Source organism: Aplidium turbinatum, chromosome 3 (assembly GCF_918807975.1).
Source record: "Aplidium turbinatum chromosome 3, kaAplTurb1.1, whole genome shotgun sequence".
In the NCBI taxonomy this organism is placed as follows: domain Eukaryota; kingdom Metazoa; phylum Chordata; class Ascidiacea; order Aplousobranchia; family Polyclinidae; genus Aplidium; species Aplidium turbinatum.
Window position 1 is genome coordinate 41,605,029 of NC_137474.1, and position 18,303 is coordinate 41,623,331.

The 18,303-nt window shown below is 38.7% G+C and overlaps 1 protein-coding gene across 1 annotated transcript in view; it reads right to left on the minus strand.

Moving 5' to 3' along the window:
• LOC145767383 (clathrin heavy chain 1-like) overlaps positions 1 to 18,088 on the minus strand; it is a 29,328-nt gene extending 11,240 nt beyond the window's left edge. Inside the window, exons 1-20 of the mRNA XM_082579193.1 lie at positions 17,947 to 18,088; positions 16,980 to 17,187; positions 16,413 to 16,562; positions 16,181 to 16,253; positions 15,182 to 15,341; positions 14,254 to 14,418; positions 13,305 to 13,478; positions 12,715 to 12,912; positions 10,309 to 10,416; positions 9,698 to 9,886; positions 9,002 to 9,184; positions 6,808 to 6,945; positions 5,832 to 6,053; positions 5,226 to 5,349; positions 4,738 to 4,883; positions 4,112 to 4,255; positions 3,162 to 3,304; positions 2,674 to 2,908; positions 1,783 to 1,905; positions 862 to 1,007 (exon numbers count right to left, since the gene is read on the minus strand). Coding sequence (XP_082435319.1) covers positions 862 to 1,007; positions 1,783 to 1,905; positions 2,674 to 2,908; positions 3,162 to 3,304; positions 4,112 to 4,255; positions 4,738 to 4,883; positions 5,226 to 5,349; positions 5,832 to 6,053; positions 6,808 to 6,945; positions 9,002 to 9,184; positions 9,698 to 9,886; positions 10,309 to 10,416; positions 12,715 to 12,912; positions 13,305 to 13,478; positions 14,254 to 14,418; positions 15,182 to 15,341; positions 16,181 to 16,253; positions 16,413 to 16,562; positions 16,980 to 17,187; positions 17,947 to 17,988 — 3,071 coding nt within the window. The 5' untranslated portion in view covers positions 17,989 to 18,088. The remainder of the gene's footprint in view (positions 1 to 861; positions 1,008 to 1,782; positions 1,906 to 2,673; positions 2,909 to 3,161; positions 3,305 to 4,111; positions 4,256 to 4,737; positions 4,884 to 5,225; positions 5,350 to 5,831; positions 6,054 to 6,807; positions 6,946 to 9,001; positions 9,185 to 9,697; positions 9,887 to 10,308; positions 10,417 to 12,714; positions 12,913 to 13,304; positions 13,479 to 14,253; positions 14,419 to 15,181; positions 15,342 to 16,180; positions 16,254 to 16,412; positions 16,563 to 16,979; positions 17,188 to 17,946) is intronic.
• Positions 18,089 to 18,303: the final 215 nt, after the last annotated feature.

Consider the following 18,303-nt stretch of genomic DNA (forward strand, 5'->3'; position numbering starts at 1 on the left):
GAATTGTGTGACTTGCAAAGTGACCAGTTTTTATTAAGCAAAGCTACACTGCCAATCACTCAATTTTGGCCTCTTCTTTCTGAAGAGCATTATCCTAATTTACGCCGTTTTGGATTGCACTTGCTGTCAATGTTTAGCAGTACCTACCTTTGTGAAGCAGCATTTTCCGCAATGAAGTCGATTAAATCCAAAGAGAGGAATCTACTTAAACAAACATCTCTCGAAGCCTGCCTTCGTTTAGCCTTAACCTCAGTTGACATTGACACAAAGGAGCTGGCTTCCAAAATGCAGGCACACCCATCTCACTGAATTTTAAGTAAACTGTACCGTTTTACGTACTTCCTTAAATATTTTTTACGAATAAATTTATGGTTTATTCTTATTCATACTTGTCAGTTATTTTTAAGGTTTCCTGGTCTACTGACGTTGCTTAAAATTTCCAAAACTCTCTTATTCGTAGTATTCACATCTTAGCTTCTTTAATCTATTCCCCAATATGTTTTTATGATAAATATAAAGATTCATTTACACATGTACGTGTTTTACTTTACATCTGGTACGGTGAGACAGTGTATAAGAGGAAAAATGTCAACTGCGGCCCGCGATCTAATTTCCTTGCCGAATGCGTCCCGCGTCCCATAAAGTTTGGACAACCCTGAATTACTAATGCAACAAATAGTTATTAACCACAACACCCCAGACAGCAAAATCCGTCGTTTTTAGTTAAATCAATTGAAAAACGACGGATTTTGCTGGTCTTATGACGTACGAAGACCGTAGTTGAGAATTCAACGCACTTTTCGTACATAGCATTGAGCTCTTTTGTTTTTAATGTGTTCAACTGATCATCCATGCAGTTACCTGTGATCAGAGAACATAGAGTTGTCCAGAACAATCTTTTCTAACAACTCTATCAGTTCGTTGGGCAGGTCAGCCGACATGAAAGCCTTCACTGCAACGGATATCTCATCGGGGTCTTGAGCTTCGCCGAGAGCAGTTTGTACGACCTTAAATGACAATAACCGTTCATTTCGCATCCACTGTGGCATCGCACCACATAGCGACAATGCGACATACAATGCAATAACTCTCCAAAAATAAAGAAAAGTTTTAGACTAGCCATACAATTAGCGAAGAATACAATTGCAAAGAATTTACAATTGCGAAGAGAATACTATAAGGCAGAGGTTCTTAACCAGAGGTGTACGCATCACTAAGGGGTGCTAGACTTGTTCCCCGGGAGTGCGTGGATGCTGAATCGTTGGGGTTAGTTGTAAAATGACCTAACAAGATATGCTTGTTTACGGAGCTTTTAACAAACTTTAGGCGAGTTCTACTTTTCCGCCATCCTAGGAGTGCGTTGTAGGGCTGGTGATTTCAAGGTGACATGTAGTAGTAGTCCAGTTTTAATCCGGTGATGTCCCCGTTACTAAGGGTGGCCGGATTCACCTCCAAGTGCCACAATCGCCCTCACACCCTGCCTCCACATCGATCTGTCTAAAGCGTCCTGTCTTGTCAAGTCCACCATGCTGCTTCCCTCCTTAACTTGCCTCTTCCACATTTTCTTGGGTCTTCCTTGTTTCCTTGCGATCCTCCATTCACAACTCTGGCGCTCTTCTCAAAACATTATCTTCTCCCTTCTCAAAACATGCCCATACCACCTCACTCCGCAAGGAAAAAAAGAGGGTGGGATTACAGATGCAGGTTAAAAATGTATGCTTGTCAACTCGAAAAGTTACATGGTGTAAAATGTACATTACAAATTAGCACAGATTAAGCCACCTGATCTATGAGCTGCCTTCTATATTGGTTGGTATCGTCTAGAACCTTCCCCCAGAGTTCCACGTCCTTCCTCCGGACCAAGTATCTCGCTTCGGATTTGAAGAGCGAATTTTCATTGCACAGCTACACAACAAGAAACGTTGGTTAAACAAAAGATCTCACAACCCCAATTGTGACGAGATCGTCAGTGACAATGAAAGTTATCTGCAAATATTGATCCGGTAAGGTTTTTGCAAAATGTAATCTTTCGTTTTTAAAAGTTTCTATTAGCACACCAATAAACCGGAAAAAGTCCGGAATAAACCGGAAAACGTTGCATAAACTTAAAAGGTTTAAAACGCACATGAATGGTTGCTTCGGTAGCAAGATACATGTCAGTACCTCGCCCGGCAACAAAACTTGGCACGCAAATACAAAAAGTAAAACAATACGAATAGATAAATAGATTATAATAAGATATTGCAGCTTGGTGGACAAAATTAAAAACGATGTTTGTAGTGAGTTACGATGTGGTGTGAATGTGTGGCCATTATTATAGGGGTAGAGTGAAAAATAACGGACATAGCGGAAACATTAAACAAACACTTTTCCATATTAAAACAACAGATTAAAAACACTTTTGCCTCCTTTTCTGGAGTAAGTGTGGTATTCCAATAACTAATTAACAACACTTTTGAATTTAATCTTCATCTATGTTATAACTTCCATTCAAAAGGATCGCTAAGTTGGGACATTTCAAGAAGTATTTTAAATTCCTACAAGTTTGTTTTTCACCGTATGATCACGCTCTACTTTACATCTTATTCAAATAGAGTACAAACGCCAAGCCTGAACTAAAAACCAAGCGAAACGTGCGTTGGGAGCTGGAGACTCTCACATGATTTTCCTCACCTGGATGAGCTCATCGTCACACTGACCACGCTCGTAGCAGACGCAGGCCATATGGGGGTCCCGCTTCTCACAGTACTTCCCCACCACCTTGCTGTCGTAATAGGGGTTCTCACGGAGGAAGCGTTCCGGGTTGTTGTTGGAGTCGATGTAGATCTTCGCAAGTGCATTGTGGGTAGCTGGCTCCTCCGATCCTTCGTGGACGCGGGACTCCAGCCATGGAAGAAGGAGCTTCAGTCTGTGTGAGATTAGAATAATAATGATAATAACTCATGATATTACTATTACAATAATAATAATATAAAATAAATAATGAAACAAAAAATATACAAGAGACTGAAATAATAACGACTTGATCAAAAGAATAAAAAAATATTCTTCTATTATTTGCTTGCGCAAATCCATCTAAGACCTCAACTAAGAAATGAAAGATTGCCTTGTGGCACAAAATAAAAGTAACAGCTGATATTTCAGTTTTTGGGACAAGTTACCTATTTCTCTTTTCAACTTCTTCGACTAACTCATCAGTTGAAAACTGTCCACGAACCACCTGGATGAGGTTCTTGATGGTATCCTCTTGACAATCAACATCTAGGAGTCCTCCAACGACAACCGGGAGCCGAGATGGGTTCACCTGCAATGAGAAAGATCTCATCTACAGTGTTCTAAACTAGGAAGAAACTTACATCCAGAGATGAAGACACAATTGCCGAAAGATGAAAGTCCGGGAAGAAGCAAAAATAGTCTCCATTTTTATTGCGCATAATCTTTCATATTATCTCCAGTCACATCATCTACGCCAGGGGTTGGCAACCCTTTTAACACAAGGGCCAGTTAGGAAAATGTAATGCTTACAGGAGTTTATCTTATTGAAATTTTGTACAAGAATGTCATCCTCCTGCAATGAATTCAATTCAAGCTGGATGTCTACAGGCGCAAATCTTATTTCACAGGTACAGGGGAGTGAAAAGACGGTCATATCACTTCCTAAGCTTCAAAATTGTGTAAATCGAGATGAAAATAGCCTTAAATTAAATAGCCTTATTTGGGGAAAAATAGCTGGACGAAGATGAAGGGCCGCACAAAAAATGGAAAAGAGCCGCACGTTGTCCACCCCTGGTCTAAGCTTACAAATTTCGACAAATGTCACTTCGATGAGTTATGCCCCATGGCAGTAAATGATCTACCAGCTTGCTGAAGACGATGTTGAACCAACGTACAAATGGCAATCATTAATGACTGGGATCAAGTTTTTATATGATCACCTACAAGAACTTCATAATACTAGCTATACCTAAATTTATTTTATCTAATGTACAGTGTACAATACTGTACATCCAGAACTTTGTTAAGCAAATTTAAAAAAAACTAACCCATTGGCCAGATCACACATACCAGCAACAGCTACGTAAAGGGCACACGGTGTGGAAGCAGTTCTTACCTTCTGAACATAGATCTCAATGTACTTTGGAGTGTCGTTGCGGTAGAGATATAAGACCAAGTCGTGGACAAAGTCAAATCGGTCGCAGACGATGATCAGGGGCAGCTGATCAGTCAACTTGGCTTCTTTCAAGAAGCTTTTCACCTGAAAAAAAAAACGTACAAAAGCATGAAAAACTGCACGAATACCGAGACTATTGAGCCAAATCTGGGGCTTTTCTTTCCCCACTAAGTGCAATAACATAACAGCATCGGTGAATAACTTCAGATGAGGCTCTGAGACCATTATTTTACCGCTCTCCCGCAGAGCTGCACTGAAAAGTTACCAGAGAGTGTACACTGTACAGCAACAAAGTTTTTCAGGAAATGCATTATATAAGGTAATATATATCGCCAATCAACCGTGACAAGGGTTCGGCAGAGGTATCCAGCTCCAAGGCCTTACTAGCATTATACAATTTGGGTAGAGAGGTAACTCTTTTAAACCATATCCTCTGTTTACTACTTTAAACCTCTGTTTACTAGCATTACGCTGACTAAATGGTGTTGCCCACTGCTATAGACAGAAATAAACAAGAATAGCTTGGAGATGAAGTGGGTGTTTTTTTAAGCAGATTAGCACATCACCTTGTCTGGATCATAGCAATTGCTTTCCCGGCATATACGTTCCACCTCTTTAATCTGACCGGTCTTGCAAGCGGCTTGTATGTACTTGAAGTGCACGTCAGGCTCTTGACTGAAGTTGACGATTGACCCGAGAAAGTAGAACAAACCTGCGAGAACGTGAACAGAAGGTAGAGCGTGGCGTTGTTTGCAGTTGCTGATACATGAAGGATTTTGATTGCTTATTTTCAAATAAACATTCTAACCAAACTCACCATAGCACATGTAGCAAATGTTTTAGCTATGCAGTACAAACGTTGTTTAACGGACTTCCAAACTTCTCACAATTCTACTTTTTTAATTGCAATTGCAAAAGAGAAAGGGAAAAACAGACTTTGGAATTATTTTCACAAGATTCTGGATACAATTCTATAATAGGGTATCGAACCCGCATCTACAGATTCAAAAACTAAAAGTACAATTGAAACGGTTTAAGCTCAGCCTTCAAGTACCTTCAAAGCTCTTGAAGGATTCGAAGAGCTCGATGAGCTTGTCTGTGGTCAACTGCTCATGGTACTTGGTCGCCACTTGGACGCACAGCTGGAGATTCTGACGGATGTTTGCTGTCAGCATGGCCTGGAATGATCAAGGACATTTAAAGTTAACTTGTTGTGGAATAACGGCGCTAATGCAAATGTTTGTGGGCTGTTGAATCACCCACTTTCCAAGCAAATTCGCTGTAACATGAAAACTAGTAGCTTTAAAACGAATCGTCCGCAATAAAAATTATTAGGCTATGCTTTTTATTCAACTTGAAATTACCGTAGTACTTTTAGCATAGATTAAAAACGCCAGTTTATTTGACCAGATCGATAAAACATTTTGTCTATCTAACTCCAACACAGGTTATTGAAAGTAATAGCAACTTGTTACAACGTTTCGTCAATTAGTCTGGCGCTCTTCATCAAGGAGCGTGACATCACAAAGGAAACAAAAATAATTTATTTTGTCGTGACCATACTTACGCAATTAGTATTATAATGCTTTTAGCCAAATATTACAGCTATAAATTTAACTTTAACCCATCAAGACACTAATCTAGGTACACAACCGCTCACCTTCAGACATTCCAAAGAGTCTTCAACGGAAAGGCTACCGAAGTATGTGACCAGCCACTCTGGGTTCAGCAGGTGAGTATGGATGATGGCCCGTTTGATGTCGTACAAGTCAACAAAATGCTCTAGGGCGCGCTGGAGCAAGCCCGCCTTCTCACACAGCTGTGCAATGTGGGCGCGGTCGTAGTGGGTGAACATCTGGTTCCCCAAAATGGCGTCTGCAACCTGGTGCATGAAAGAAAACAATTGAACTAAAATATGCGCAGTATGTGGAGTGTGGAAGAGTTCTTTCTGGCAGTCAGCACAAGGCTGAGTACTCGCTAGAACAGTACTTGTCAGAACAGTACTCGCCAGAACAGTACTCGCTATCGCCGTCAATTCTTGCTACTGTACAATCAACAGACGAGAAACAAAAATAATGCTACAGCTTACACTGAGTCACGCCAACACTAACAGTGTAATTATAAAGCTCACGTATACCGTAGCTACATGTATATTATGAAGGGTTTCACACAAAGGTTCTTAACTGGGTGAAGATACCTTTGGGGGTAAATTTCATACATCGAGAAAAAAAACTGACAACATTAACTGCATGATAGATAGGCTACTCATATTTTGCTCAAAAAAGATGAAACAAAAGTAAAAAGATTGATAACCACGAAGCTAACAGATCTAGGAATTTAAGTTAACAACTTAGGAGTGGTTTTCGTACATCTTTTTACCACAGTTTCATCTTTCATGAACAACAAGGTGTTGTAAAAATGAACATAGTTCGATTTGCAATATACTGAAAAGGGGTCAATGTGTTAGAAACATCCTGTAAGTCTAAATATGTGTCAGAAAATGGCTTAACAAAGTAGTAACAGCGCATGTACGTGTATGGTTATTGGTTATTCATATACGAAGTGAGGTCATACGCAATTTGGTCACAAACTAAAATATATTCAAGCGAAACACATCATTCACACAGGTTTTCCACCTGTGGAGCGTGCATCAGATTCATTTCCAATAATCGAGTCTGTAGGGCGCCCTCTGCTGGACGGTTGTTCTTCAGCGCATCAAGCAAGAAAGCCGTGCATTGCTGGATTAGGTTTTGTTCCATGAAAACGTCCACTATCTGTTGAAGTAATGATTATACTGTCAGTAGCAGAAACAACATTCTCTCCCACATTTAGACTTATACCCGATGACAACAATAAGAAAAACAGAAGATATGTCTTCATATCTATGGAATTGGCAATGAGTCAAGAGATAATGCCTGGTAGTTGTGGAGTTTAAAGTGGACAGAAACACAAGAAATAAGGAACGCTTGTGTCCACCTACAAGCATGTCGCTAAATGTCTCCGCGCATATAACTAAACTATGTGCCTTCTACGGGGTTGAATCAACGTCCCTTCAAGCAACGGACGGACAATCGTCTCACTACTGAAATTGGAGAAATGAAGTGAGAGACTTGTGTACCAAGGAATATTTACACGTCGATGCAAGAACAAAAGTGAGAGTTGGATCAAATTATTCAAACGAGTTTTCTGTGAAGGTTGGTGTACACCAGGGATCAGTTTTGTCACCTCTGATATTTGCTATTGTGGTTGACGTTGTAACTGAAGGAGTGAGGGAGGGCTTATTGAGTGAAATTTTGTATGCAGACGACCTGGTCTTGACAAGTAATAGTATGGAGGGAATGGAGAGAAAGTTTGAGAAATGGAAAGAAGCATTTGAAACCAAGGGTATGAAGGTGAATCTTGAAAAAACAAAAGTGATGGTGAGTGGAGCAGAAGGAACAGTTGTTGAGAGCAAAGTAGATCCCTGTGGAATATGTGGCAAGAGAGTGATGAGAAATTCAATGCAATGCAAGGAATGTGGAAAGTGGGTACATGCAAGATGTGCTAATGTCAAGAGAGCCGCAACAAGATTGGCGAAGTGTTTTGTTTGTGGGAAATGCAGTAAAGGAAGGAATGAAGTGGAAGGCCATGATGATGAGTTCTTCCATGGCATCGAAACAGTGACAGACTTCTGTTATCTGGGTGATCGGATAAATGAAAGTGGTGGATGTGAAGCAGCGGTGACAACAAGGGCAAGATTGGGCTGGGCAAAGTTCAGGGAATGTGGGGAAATGTTGCATGGCAGAAAATTTTCACTAAGGATGAAAGGAAAAGTATATCGGAGCTGTGTGCGGCCTGCAATGCTATATGGTAGCGAGACATGGGTATTGAGAGAGAGTGAACTGGCAATCCTGAGAAGAAAGGAAAGGTCAATGGTGAGAGCAATGTGTGGGGTGAAAACGAGAAGGGAAAAAAGGACTGAAGAATTGTTGGATATGCTAGAGATGAGAGAGATCATAGACCAACTGGCAAGGGCAAATGGAGTAAGATGGTATGGACATGTGATAAGGAGGGAGGAAGGAAGTTTTCTTAGAAAGGCACTAGATCTAAAGGTGGATGGGAAGAGGAAACGCGGTCGTCCAAGAAGAACGTGGAAACAACAAGTGAAGGATGAGTTTAAAAAAGTCGGACTGAAGGAGGAAGATGCAAGGGACAGGGTGAAATGGAGAAAAGGGATTAAGACAATTGCTGCGCGGAAACAATCGGCCACCCCCACTAGTGGGGAACAAACCGACGATGGATTATGATGATGATAGTAAATAGAAAAAGTATGACGCCAACAAGATTAATCGAACTCCACCGTATTGGTGGAACAAGAATAAAACATTGAAATCTGTAAATATTTATTGAGTTCCATTAAGGATAGGGGATCTCCTGACTAACAAACAGCAGGCCAGCGATTCTCCATCAAGTATCAATTCAGTATTTTATAACATTGAAATTTTTCGCACCAGGATTAAAACCACGTCTACGATGCAGACAGCACAAGATAACCTACACAGTATCATTATTACAAAATGAGAGTACGGCAGTTCAGCGATCAGTTAATTGGCAAGATGTAACTGTAAAACGGGCAACACTAGTATAATATCACTAGCAATAAAAATAATATTCCAAAAGAAAGCATACAAGTTGTTTGACCAGATAAACTCTCTCTCTCTCTCTGTTTTGCTTCAAAGAAGCCTGGTCTTTATCCCGAAGCATCAAGGTCGACCAGTTGTCTGCAGTGACTCCCCTATCCCTCTCTATCAGTTAAACAACCGTGAAGAATGTTTGGCTAAGATAACTCACCTGAGCAACATCCGCCAGTGGCTCATCATCTTGCACCAGCATCATCGCAAACTGCTTCCCAGTCTCCGGGTTGACTCTCATCACGTTCCGCAGGAGGAAGATGTAGTCCGGAGTGTGTCCGACTTTCTTGGCGTACAAAACTATCTTCTGAAACTGTCCAGTCTCCGCAAAGCACATGATCACCTGACACAAAAGTGATGTAAGTTGACATCAAGAAGCAAAATAATGCACACAAGTCTACTTCAGACATACATAGCATAATTGGCTTGAAAGCTTTATCGAGATATTAGTGAGCCCGCCGTTTTAGAACAAGCTGAAGATCAAAATTCCTTTAGAACCGAGAAAATTTGTTTTGAAAGGCAGTCTTTTGTGAAATTCAATGTTTGTGCATAACTATCACAGGTGGTATCATCAACTAGTGTTTATGTTGCCATAAGCCGCAGTATGACAGACTAGCATGTTGAACCTAACTTTTAAGCAACAAATTAAAAATAAAGTTGACTTAAGTACAACCTATCAAATTAAAAGTTAACCTTAAACCTCAAATTTCACGAGAACCTTTCACAAAGTGATACCAGCCGCAATACAGCAACAAAAATATCGAATCGGTTTATAGTTGAAAAAGTTTAAAAATAGGAATTCGAATCGTCAACAGACGCAAAGAAGTTACATAGCATCAGCATAAAGCTGACTGACCTTGTTTGGTACGTTGGCTCGCAAATAGATGGACAAAGCCAGTGTGGAGTCGACCGGTTTGACCAAGTCACCGAGCTCTTCAGAGCATTCCAACTTCTCATCCTTCAACCATTTCTCCATCAACTGTTTTCTTCCCTGCTGCAGCACGGGCCTGCAGAGTTCCAGTGATTCAAACTTGTTCAATTTTCCCTGCGCGAAACAAGAAAATGATTACGTAGATATGTAAAACAGCATTTGTAAACACTTGGAAGAGTTATTTTACAATTGTTGACAGATACTGATACAGCAGTTGAACAGAGCACCATCATTCCATCAGTAACGATAAAACGATGTCAGCTGCATAATTGTGAGAGCCCTTGTATGAAAGGGCACCGGCTCGATGCTGCTAAAGAGCACACGGCTAAGTTTTTGGCAAGACACGTAATAACATGCTTAAAACAGGAAGATCGGCTTCCTTGCCTTTACGTCATCGAAACTAAAAGCTTCAACCATGGGGCGTAAGCTTAGATAAGACAAAAAAAATGTTGTTAAATTTTGTGTGAATCAGTGATATAGCATTGAAAATAAGCCACTCTCAGCACAAAGTGTGTCAACAGTCAACATATTACAACCTGGTCCAATAGAATTCCAAAGTATTGAAGCAGTGGCGGTGAGCTCTGGCCCGGCTGCATTGGAACGGAAAGAAACTTCTGGATTGTCTGAGAAGTTCGGAGAATTCCCTGACAAAAATACAAAATTAGTTAAAGCAGCGGTTGACCAAGAATGGAAAGATTACCTAATGCGGTACTGGTGTCACTCTTTCGTGTAAATAATTCTTGGATGTGCTAAGAAATACAAGAGACGACATTTCAGCTCGACGTTCAAATAATAAAGCGTCCAGCTTTTTGCCCGTGGGAAAGACAATTCTGTACAAAACGACAACAGTTTTTCACTTTGAGTGGCCAACACTTCTCGATGTGATGAAAAAGTCCGCCACCGCCTACTTCAACAAGGCTTAGTTCACTTCAATCAATAACTCACATTTAACATCACTGTGTAGGTGAAGACCGTGTGGAGGGAAATGTGTGGGTGATTAGGCGATAATACTATGCAGGTTGCTATCGCTAATTTAAAACAAGCAATCTCAGCTTCTATAGCAACTTCGATACAAACAACTAAATATGAAACTTTAAGACCTTATCCCAACAGCAAAAAAAATACCGCGTTAATTCAGGTTTAGCGAACCAAATTTTTCAGTTGTGAGAGAATCTACAGACGAATGGAAATTAAGGTTGGGAACTTCGCTTTCGACACAATCGTGAAATCGTAAAAACTATTTTGCAAAGCCTCTTAAAACTATGTTAATGAATAAAACGTAACAATGAAGCGCCAGCACAAAAGTCATAATGGCACCGCAACTCTCAGTAAATAGAGTTGAATGATTAACTTGGAGAGTCGGTACAGCTGACCACAAATGACGTAATAGTTTAGCGGCATTTCATTGGACAAAGTCTGATTAAGAAACGGAACTCAGTAAAAGACTGTTCGGCAGTCATAAACCTTTCAACATCAGAGAGAATGAACTGCACAGTTTTGAAGTGAAAGCAGTCCCAAACGTACTGCATTTAAGCACTACAAATCAAAAATTACCATTAAATTTTAGCTCTGCATGTACGAAATGACCCGTTTCAGTGAGTCCGATTCGGTGAGTCCGATCCCTATTCGGTAATTTTTTCAAATTTTTTTTAAATTATTGGGTACCGTAGCCTAATTATCATTGCCGTTTTAGGGTTAGAGGTTAGGAACTCACCGAACAGTAGCAGACCCCTGCATGTAGTATTGTAGTATACTACTCAAAAAAAAAGGAAAATCTTTATTATAACGGAATGTGTATGTACACTACAGTGCACATTCTCGAATTGTTGGATTGTGTTTTCGCCATTAATATTTCATTAAACAAACCATCAAAATCTACTCCAAAATCTCATCGGCTAAGTGCCAGCACGTCAATAAAAGGAAATCTTTCATTGCGCTCAACTTCAGACGTACATTTTATTATTTTACTTCCAAAGATTTACCATGAAGCGCACAAAACCTGCTTTGCTTTAAACATGTCGTGTAAAGTTAAACATTAAACTTATTTTCCAAAGTCTTTCATCAAGCTTTTGGCGAGATATGTCACTAGGCATTTCAATCCTAAGACAGATTTTGTAAGTTGAAAAGTTGTATATACTGTATACACTTTTGATTAAAGCTGCAAGACCAATCAACAGGGTTGATCTCTAAGCGGTTTAAACCTGATTTTAACCGGTGAAAACTAGTTAACTAGTTATGTGCTACCGAGTCCTTCGAGGAAAAGATGGTACGGTGAATACTGACCAATACTGACCCACCGTTTGACTGGTGAATAAAGCATTTGAATATACTGGAGAGACTTGTTAATTCCAATTGTTCAATTGAGGTGTTCTACATAAAGTAGATAGGCATAAGGCATCACAACTTGTTAATTTTCCGGTAATCCTTTCTTGGCTTGACGTGTACTTTGCTTCAAAGAACGAATCATAAATTATCCTGTCTTTAATTTTTAAGGCATCTGAGAATATGCATTCCCATTGTTTTATTTCAACTGGATAAAATCTGATGGCAAATGTCTTTCATAAAAAAAAATTGTTGGAATAAATTCTTGTACTTCAGTTGGCTGTGCAAATTGTTCATCGTTCTACCAAGCATTTTTTTAGTTCATCAGAAACTTATTTTTAGAATTTGAATTTTCTCAATAATTAAAATAACCAACTGATTGAAATATCAAAAATAAACAGAGAAATTGAATATTTTTTGTTCCAAATCCAGCGTTTAGGTTTTATTGTTGAAACATGGGGGGTAATATTTTTAATTCAATTGAAAAGCAACTTGATTCATACACTAAAGGGGTTTTGACCAGTAATAGGTGGTCAAAACTGCCCGGTTTAAACCAGGTTTTAACCGGGCGGTTTAAACTGCCCCGGTTTAAACCGATCAACCCTGCCAATCAAACCAACCTTAGGTGCGTTGGCAGCCACTTTGGCAGCCTCTGCGTAGTTTCCTTGAGCAAAGAGAGTGTTGAATTTGCGGGAGAACAACTCCTCGGCACCCGCTAAGTTGTTACGAACGGCAAACCGTAGAGCAAGATCGGGGTTTTGCAGATTGTTTGTGATGTACGGGACGACGTTGCCCTCATCCACGGACACAGATAGAACCTTCAATGCATAAGTAAAATAACTAAAGTTTCATACATTGCTCACATCCATTTATAACAGAACTCCTTTCTGAAAAGGAAGTTTAAACTCCACCATTGCTTTATGCACCTATTTAAGAAATTTTACAATTATTGTTAAAATTTCAAGAGTTTTTGCTATTTTTTTTGGAAACCATTTCTGGAACCTAACCATTTTCTAGGCAACGCAACATCTATAAGTTGGTTCAACCACTTTTTATGTTATCACTTACTAAGCAATACATATACCTACACAGTCCTACATGTGGCACAGTGCACCATCTCCTCAATGTAGAGTGGAGTAAATTTTCTTGTTTTCCAAAAAAAAGGTTAAACTTGACGTGATTCTGCACGATCTAAGTATTCAACACATACCTGGCCCTTTCTATTGACACCAATGAGACCGCCCGATGCTTCATGTGGCGCAGTGACGAAGATGGTGTCGGCGCTGATTCGATTCATAAAGATACAAACGGCGGTTTCAAGATCATACATATGAATGTATCCATACTTTGTCACCACGAATACAACGTGTTGTGTTGGGGATACCTGCATATGATGTGTGCAAATGTATTTACGCACCACAAATAGAAAATCACCACGCTAAGTTGCTTTATATAGTAATAAGGTGTTCTGTCTTGTGTACGTTTACTGCACTGAGGAGACCTCAAGGTCAAAAAACAGTGCCGCTATGATGAGTGCAATGTAAAAACCACAACACCGTGTTTGTGTGAAGGTAGCCACACAATGTAACTACGCGTTTCACACACTATGCAGTATGACACTGCTGTAAAAGCTACAAAAATATACCGCTGTAAGCGAGTTTTTAGGCTCAGTCGAGTATTTGGCTTCAGGAACAAGAATTAATTAAAATTCTGAAGAATCCAATACTTTTGTATTAGATGTCAGCAAAAATAACGCCAGGGCATGGTGACCGAAAACGATTAAAACTTGGAGGTTGTATGTTCGTGCTTTGGCAACATGTAGTTTGCACTGTGCAGTCAATGAATCGAAATTGGCGAAACTGGAATAATTGGTTCAAAAAATTTTAGTCGTGCAAACGCAAGTATGTATGTAATCTTTGGCAGGAAGTCATTAATCTTATTGCTTGATTTCATGCTGAAAGCTGCTACAAATGGCTTTTCATGTCAATTCAACAACTGACCAAATGCATAATGGGAACGTGTTGCCCACTTGACATCAGAAAGAATGCCACCATGGTAGACAATTTCTGACCCATATCTTGTTTTCAACCGTTGTTATGTTTTTGTTTCAGCTGGCTTAAGGTTTCACACAGATCACAACTATAAGAGATCAAGCACACCTGCATTGCAACGGGAAAATCATTTGAAGCTTCAGGTGGGAAAAAGACGTCTACCGCTTTCTTGGCGAACGGTTGGTTGCCAGCAGCAGGCGTGCCAACCTCAATGATGTGGAGCTTGCCGCCCTGCGCGCCTCGGACAGCGAAACAGAACAATGTCGACTCTTCCTAAAAAAACAACATTTCCTTGGTTAATACCAACCTCATTTAAAGGAACCCAGACAGCAAAATCAACGTCTGCAGACATTGAATCAATGTAAAAATGACGGCTTTTGCTGTCTGGGAAATAAAACAATTCAAACGTATGAACAGGTTGTTAAAATTAGGTACCGGGCGGTACGCCAAGTCAGTTTGTAGATACATCTCCTCTTTGTCTTACAATGTAAAAAGTTACTTTGACAATTCAGTGACTTCATTAACTTGATGGTGTGTAAGCCTGGATACGACAAAAAAACAATTAACTTGATGTTTCAACTGTATATTGTATACAGATACATAGGCTACTCCTCTAGTCAATGCGACTGCTATGATGCGACCTAGGTTTGTATAGCGTTACGAGCAACGCATATTTGTAATGGATGCAAATTGCAGCCCTACATAAAACGCATTCTATGTAATCATTAAATATTTCCGTAGTTAATAGCTAAACAATTCGGCTTTCAATGTTACTCAAAAAATCACGAAGTGAACGTATTACTAATAAATTAGCTAAGTATATATTGCCTTTCTACCACTCCACAGTCCACATATTATAACATAGACGAGGTTTTTCATTACAGAGGTGAAAGTTGATCGGTGAATACCTTAGGATCAAAACTATCCAATAAATGTGGAACGGCATCGAACGAACAGACTAAAGATCTAGAATGAGTGAGTGATTTTTTTCCATACCCAGATTTTCACAAATGGGGTTATTTGTGCATAAAATCACCTTATTCCCTTCGAGCTTGAGTTGTGCAAACGAGGCCGCATGACCTTCAATTGGCTGCGATACGCGTCGCTCGACAGAATAGAGTTGCATGGCGCCCACGACACGGTTTGCTTGAGCTGATATTCCAATGAGCAAAAGCCACTTCTGTTTCGCGTCAGTTCTAGAAACACAGTTGTGGTGGATATATGGTTCCTCAAAGTCGAGAAACAGAAACACCACAAACCACAGCGAGAAAATCCACCGCTTTTCACATTGACTCAACAAAACCTAAAGACTTCAAATGACCTTTAAAAAAACTCGAAACCTTGAAAAACAATGATTTTTGTATTGAAATGCCATCCGTGGCTTAGTACCATTTAAGCAAGCTTAGATCATGCGTGGATGAAAAGGGAACTAGTGGCTTTGCCTTAAAAATCTGGCTTTTTACTTTCAGCTTGAATAAGCACAGTTTTCAGTTTATTTAGCATCTATGCAGGTAAAAATTGTTTGGACGCACTAAAATGCTTCTTCATAGTTTTTTTTTGGGTACATCAGCAACACAATGCTGAAAACCGTAAAAAAATAGGCCTAAAATACATACATGCTTTACATATAAAAAATAAGATTTTTATTTTTAATGAATGTATTATACAGCAAAAATAACAAATGGCTGTCTCTCCTTTTGAAACGTAACACTTACTCATTGGTATTCAACTGCGAAAACTAACGCTGGTAGTAGTAATATAATATAGCCACTGTCAACACCATATAAACAAAATATTTGAATACTGTAGCGATGTAGCCTAATCATTAGTCAAGGAAAAATATGTTTAAAACATGGATTTCAAAACTGAACAGTAAATTGTTTGATAGGTCCAGTTTTGTATTTTTCCACATGTTAAATGGAGCATCCTAAATAGAAAAATACCGTTGTGTATTTTTCTTTGGAAAAGACATGTTTTTGTTGCATGCAGAGTGCAAGATATAAGTTTTGCAGCATGTGCACTAATTTCACTGTACCTGTAGTTAATTATCTGGCAGTTAGCAAGACTAGTATGCTTGTCAAACATCTTCACAGGCTGCTGAGAATCACCTGAAAAATGTTGGGAAAGTAACCCTATTGAAACAAAATCTGTATCCTGTTAAATATCACCATGCAGATACATTTCAAACACTATATATCTGCTTAAATCACAAACTTACATTAAAGACGAAATCAAGCAAACATAATAACATTGAGTAATTTGGATACCTTCCATGCTCCAATGATACACTGATGTTTCTGTGACAAGGCCAACCATATTAGTTGAAATCCATTTCCAAAACACGACATCTTCGGTCATTGTATGAGCTTTTAATTTTGATTTCATTTCCATGTTAAAAATTTGAAGGGTACGTCCAGCTAAAAGTAACCACAGCAATTAATGGCATTGTATTGAGAAAAATATATGTTCTCTGTTGAGTGGTGTAATATCCTATTTACCATTCTTGTGTCTGATGATAAGCAGCGATGCTCACTTTCAGAAGTATCCATAGCAGTATCAGTCAATCATTGTGAAAGTTCACTTTTGTTAGTCACCAAAAACGTTTAATTTTTACAATGAAAAGATTGTTATTTTGTGTTTGAACAAATACATTATATATACATTATATCATACTATGTGTTTCTTTTCTTTAAACTGTTTTAAAAATGCTCTAAGTCTAAAGCTTCATTTAAGAAAAATAATAAAAATGTAAACTTGTTACCTTAAAATTTGAAATTACCAAATGGAAAAAGTGTGTGAACAAAATACAACATCTATTGATCTGCAAAACACACCTTTGAGTGCAATAACTTTGCTTGCAGGGTTCATAATAGCAGATTCGGCTGAAATCGGTCGGCGGATTGGGTTAGCAGAATCAGCAAGGTCTATGATCACTACTTGAGCTTGGTCTGCAACTTTTTCACGTACACAAATGTACTTATCTGATTCCATGGTTAAAGTTGAAAATCCAATATTAGCAGCATTAATTCCAATATTTTGGAGCTGAAATAAATAGTACTTTTCTTTAAATTGGATTAGAGAACTACATATTTCTGTATGACATAGCATAAAAGTTAAAAAGTGATCATTTCAACTTTTTGCAGCTACCGTACTACACGAGATGTTACATTAATATTTGTTATGGCCATTCCCATTTGCTTAGCAAAACCTTAGGGTGGTGTCAAATGAACATATGGTAGCATGAAAAAAATGTGTCAGGTTCATTAATTGTGACAAAGCAATTATATATGTAAAACAGTTGATACAGTAAAATAGTAACAGTAAAAAAATAAACCAAGTATATTATAGTGATTATAACATTCACCTTTATTGTACAAATGACTTTGATCAGTACCAGTACCTTATCAGTTTTAATTATTTTGCATAAAGGTGAAACCCATGCCTGGTATGTAGCCCATATTGCAAAAAACTATCCCTGTTTTATAGTTTCTTGGCAACACAGCCAAATCAAATACAGCATATATCACAGAAGGGGACTATTATAGCGTAAGAGTTGTAAATCTCAAACCCTTGCAAGTCACAAAATAACACAATGATTACTTATCGCTGCATTACTTATATAGTAAGGCGTTTCTGTCTAGTGTACGATTTACTGATACTGAGGACTGAGGAGACCTTAAGGTCGAAACAGTGACATTCTGTCTGCAGTTAATTACACACTGATATTAGATAGTTAAATTAAATGCATAAAACTTGGCAATTAGATAGGAGATTAAACAGATTCATCCATAACCTATATACCTGAAGGTGCTCCTGGAACTTGATTGGTAAGTTTTGAGTCATGATGAAAGGTTTTCTTTCTCAAACGTCAGTAACAACTATCTATGGATCAAGACAGCGCTACCATGTAAGTCTTCATCAACCAATTAACGAAAAAAACTACTAAAATCATAAAAAGGAATCATCATTACTAGGGCAACCAATTTTTTGACCTTAAAACTTGAAATTTTGACTTTATAATTTACAAATTTTGACCTAATTTTGACCAATAACTTTCTGCGTTTGTAACCCAGATGCGAAATACAAAGCATATTAGAAATCAAACCGTTAGGTAAGGATATCTTCTTTTTCTAATGAAATATAAAAAAAAATGTGGAA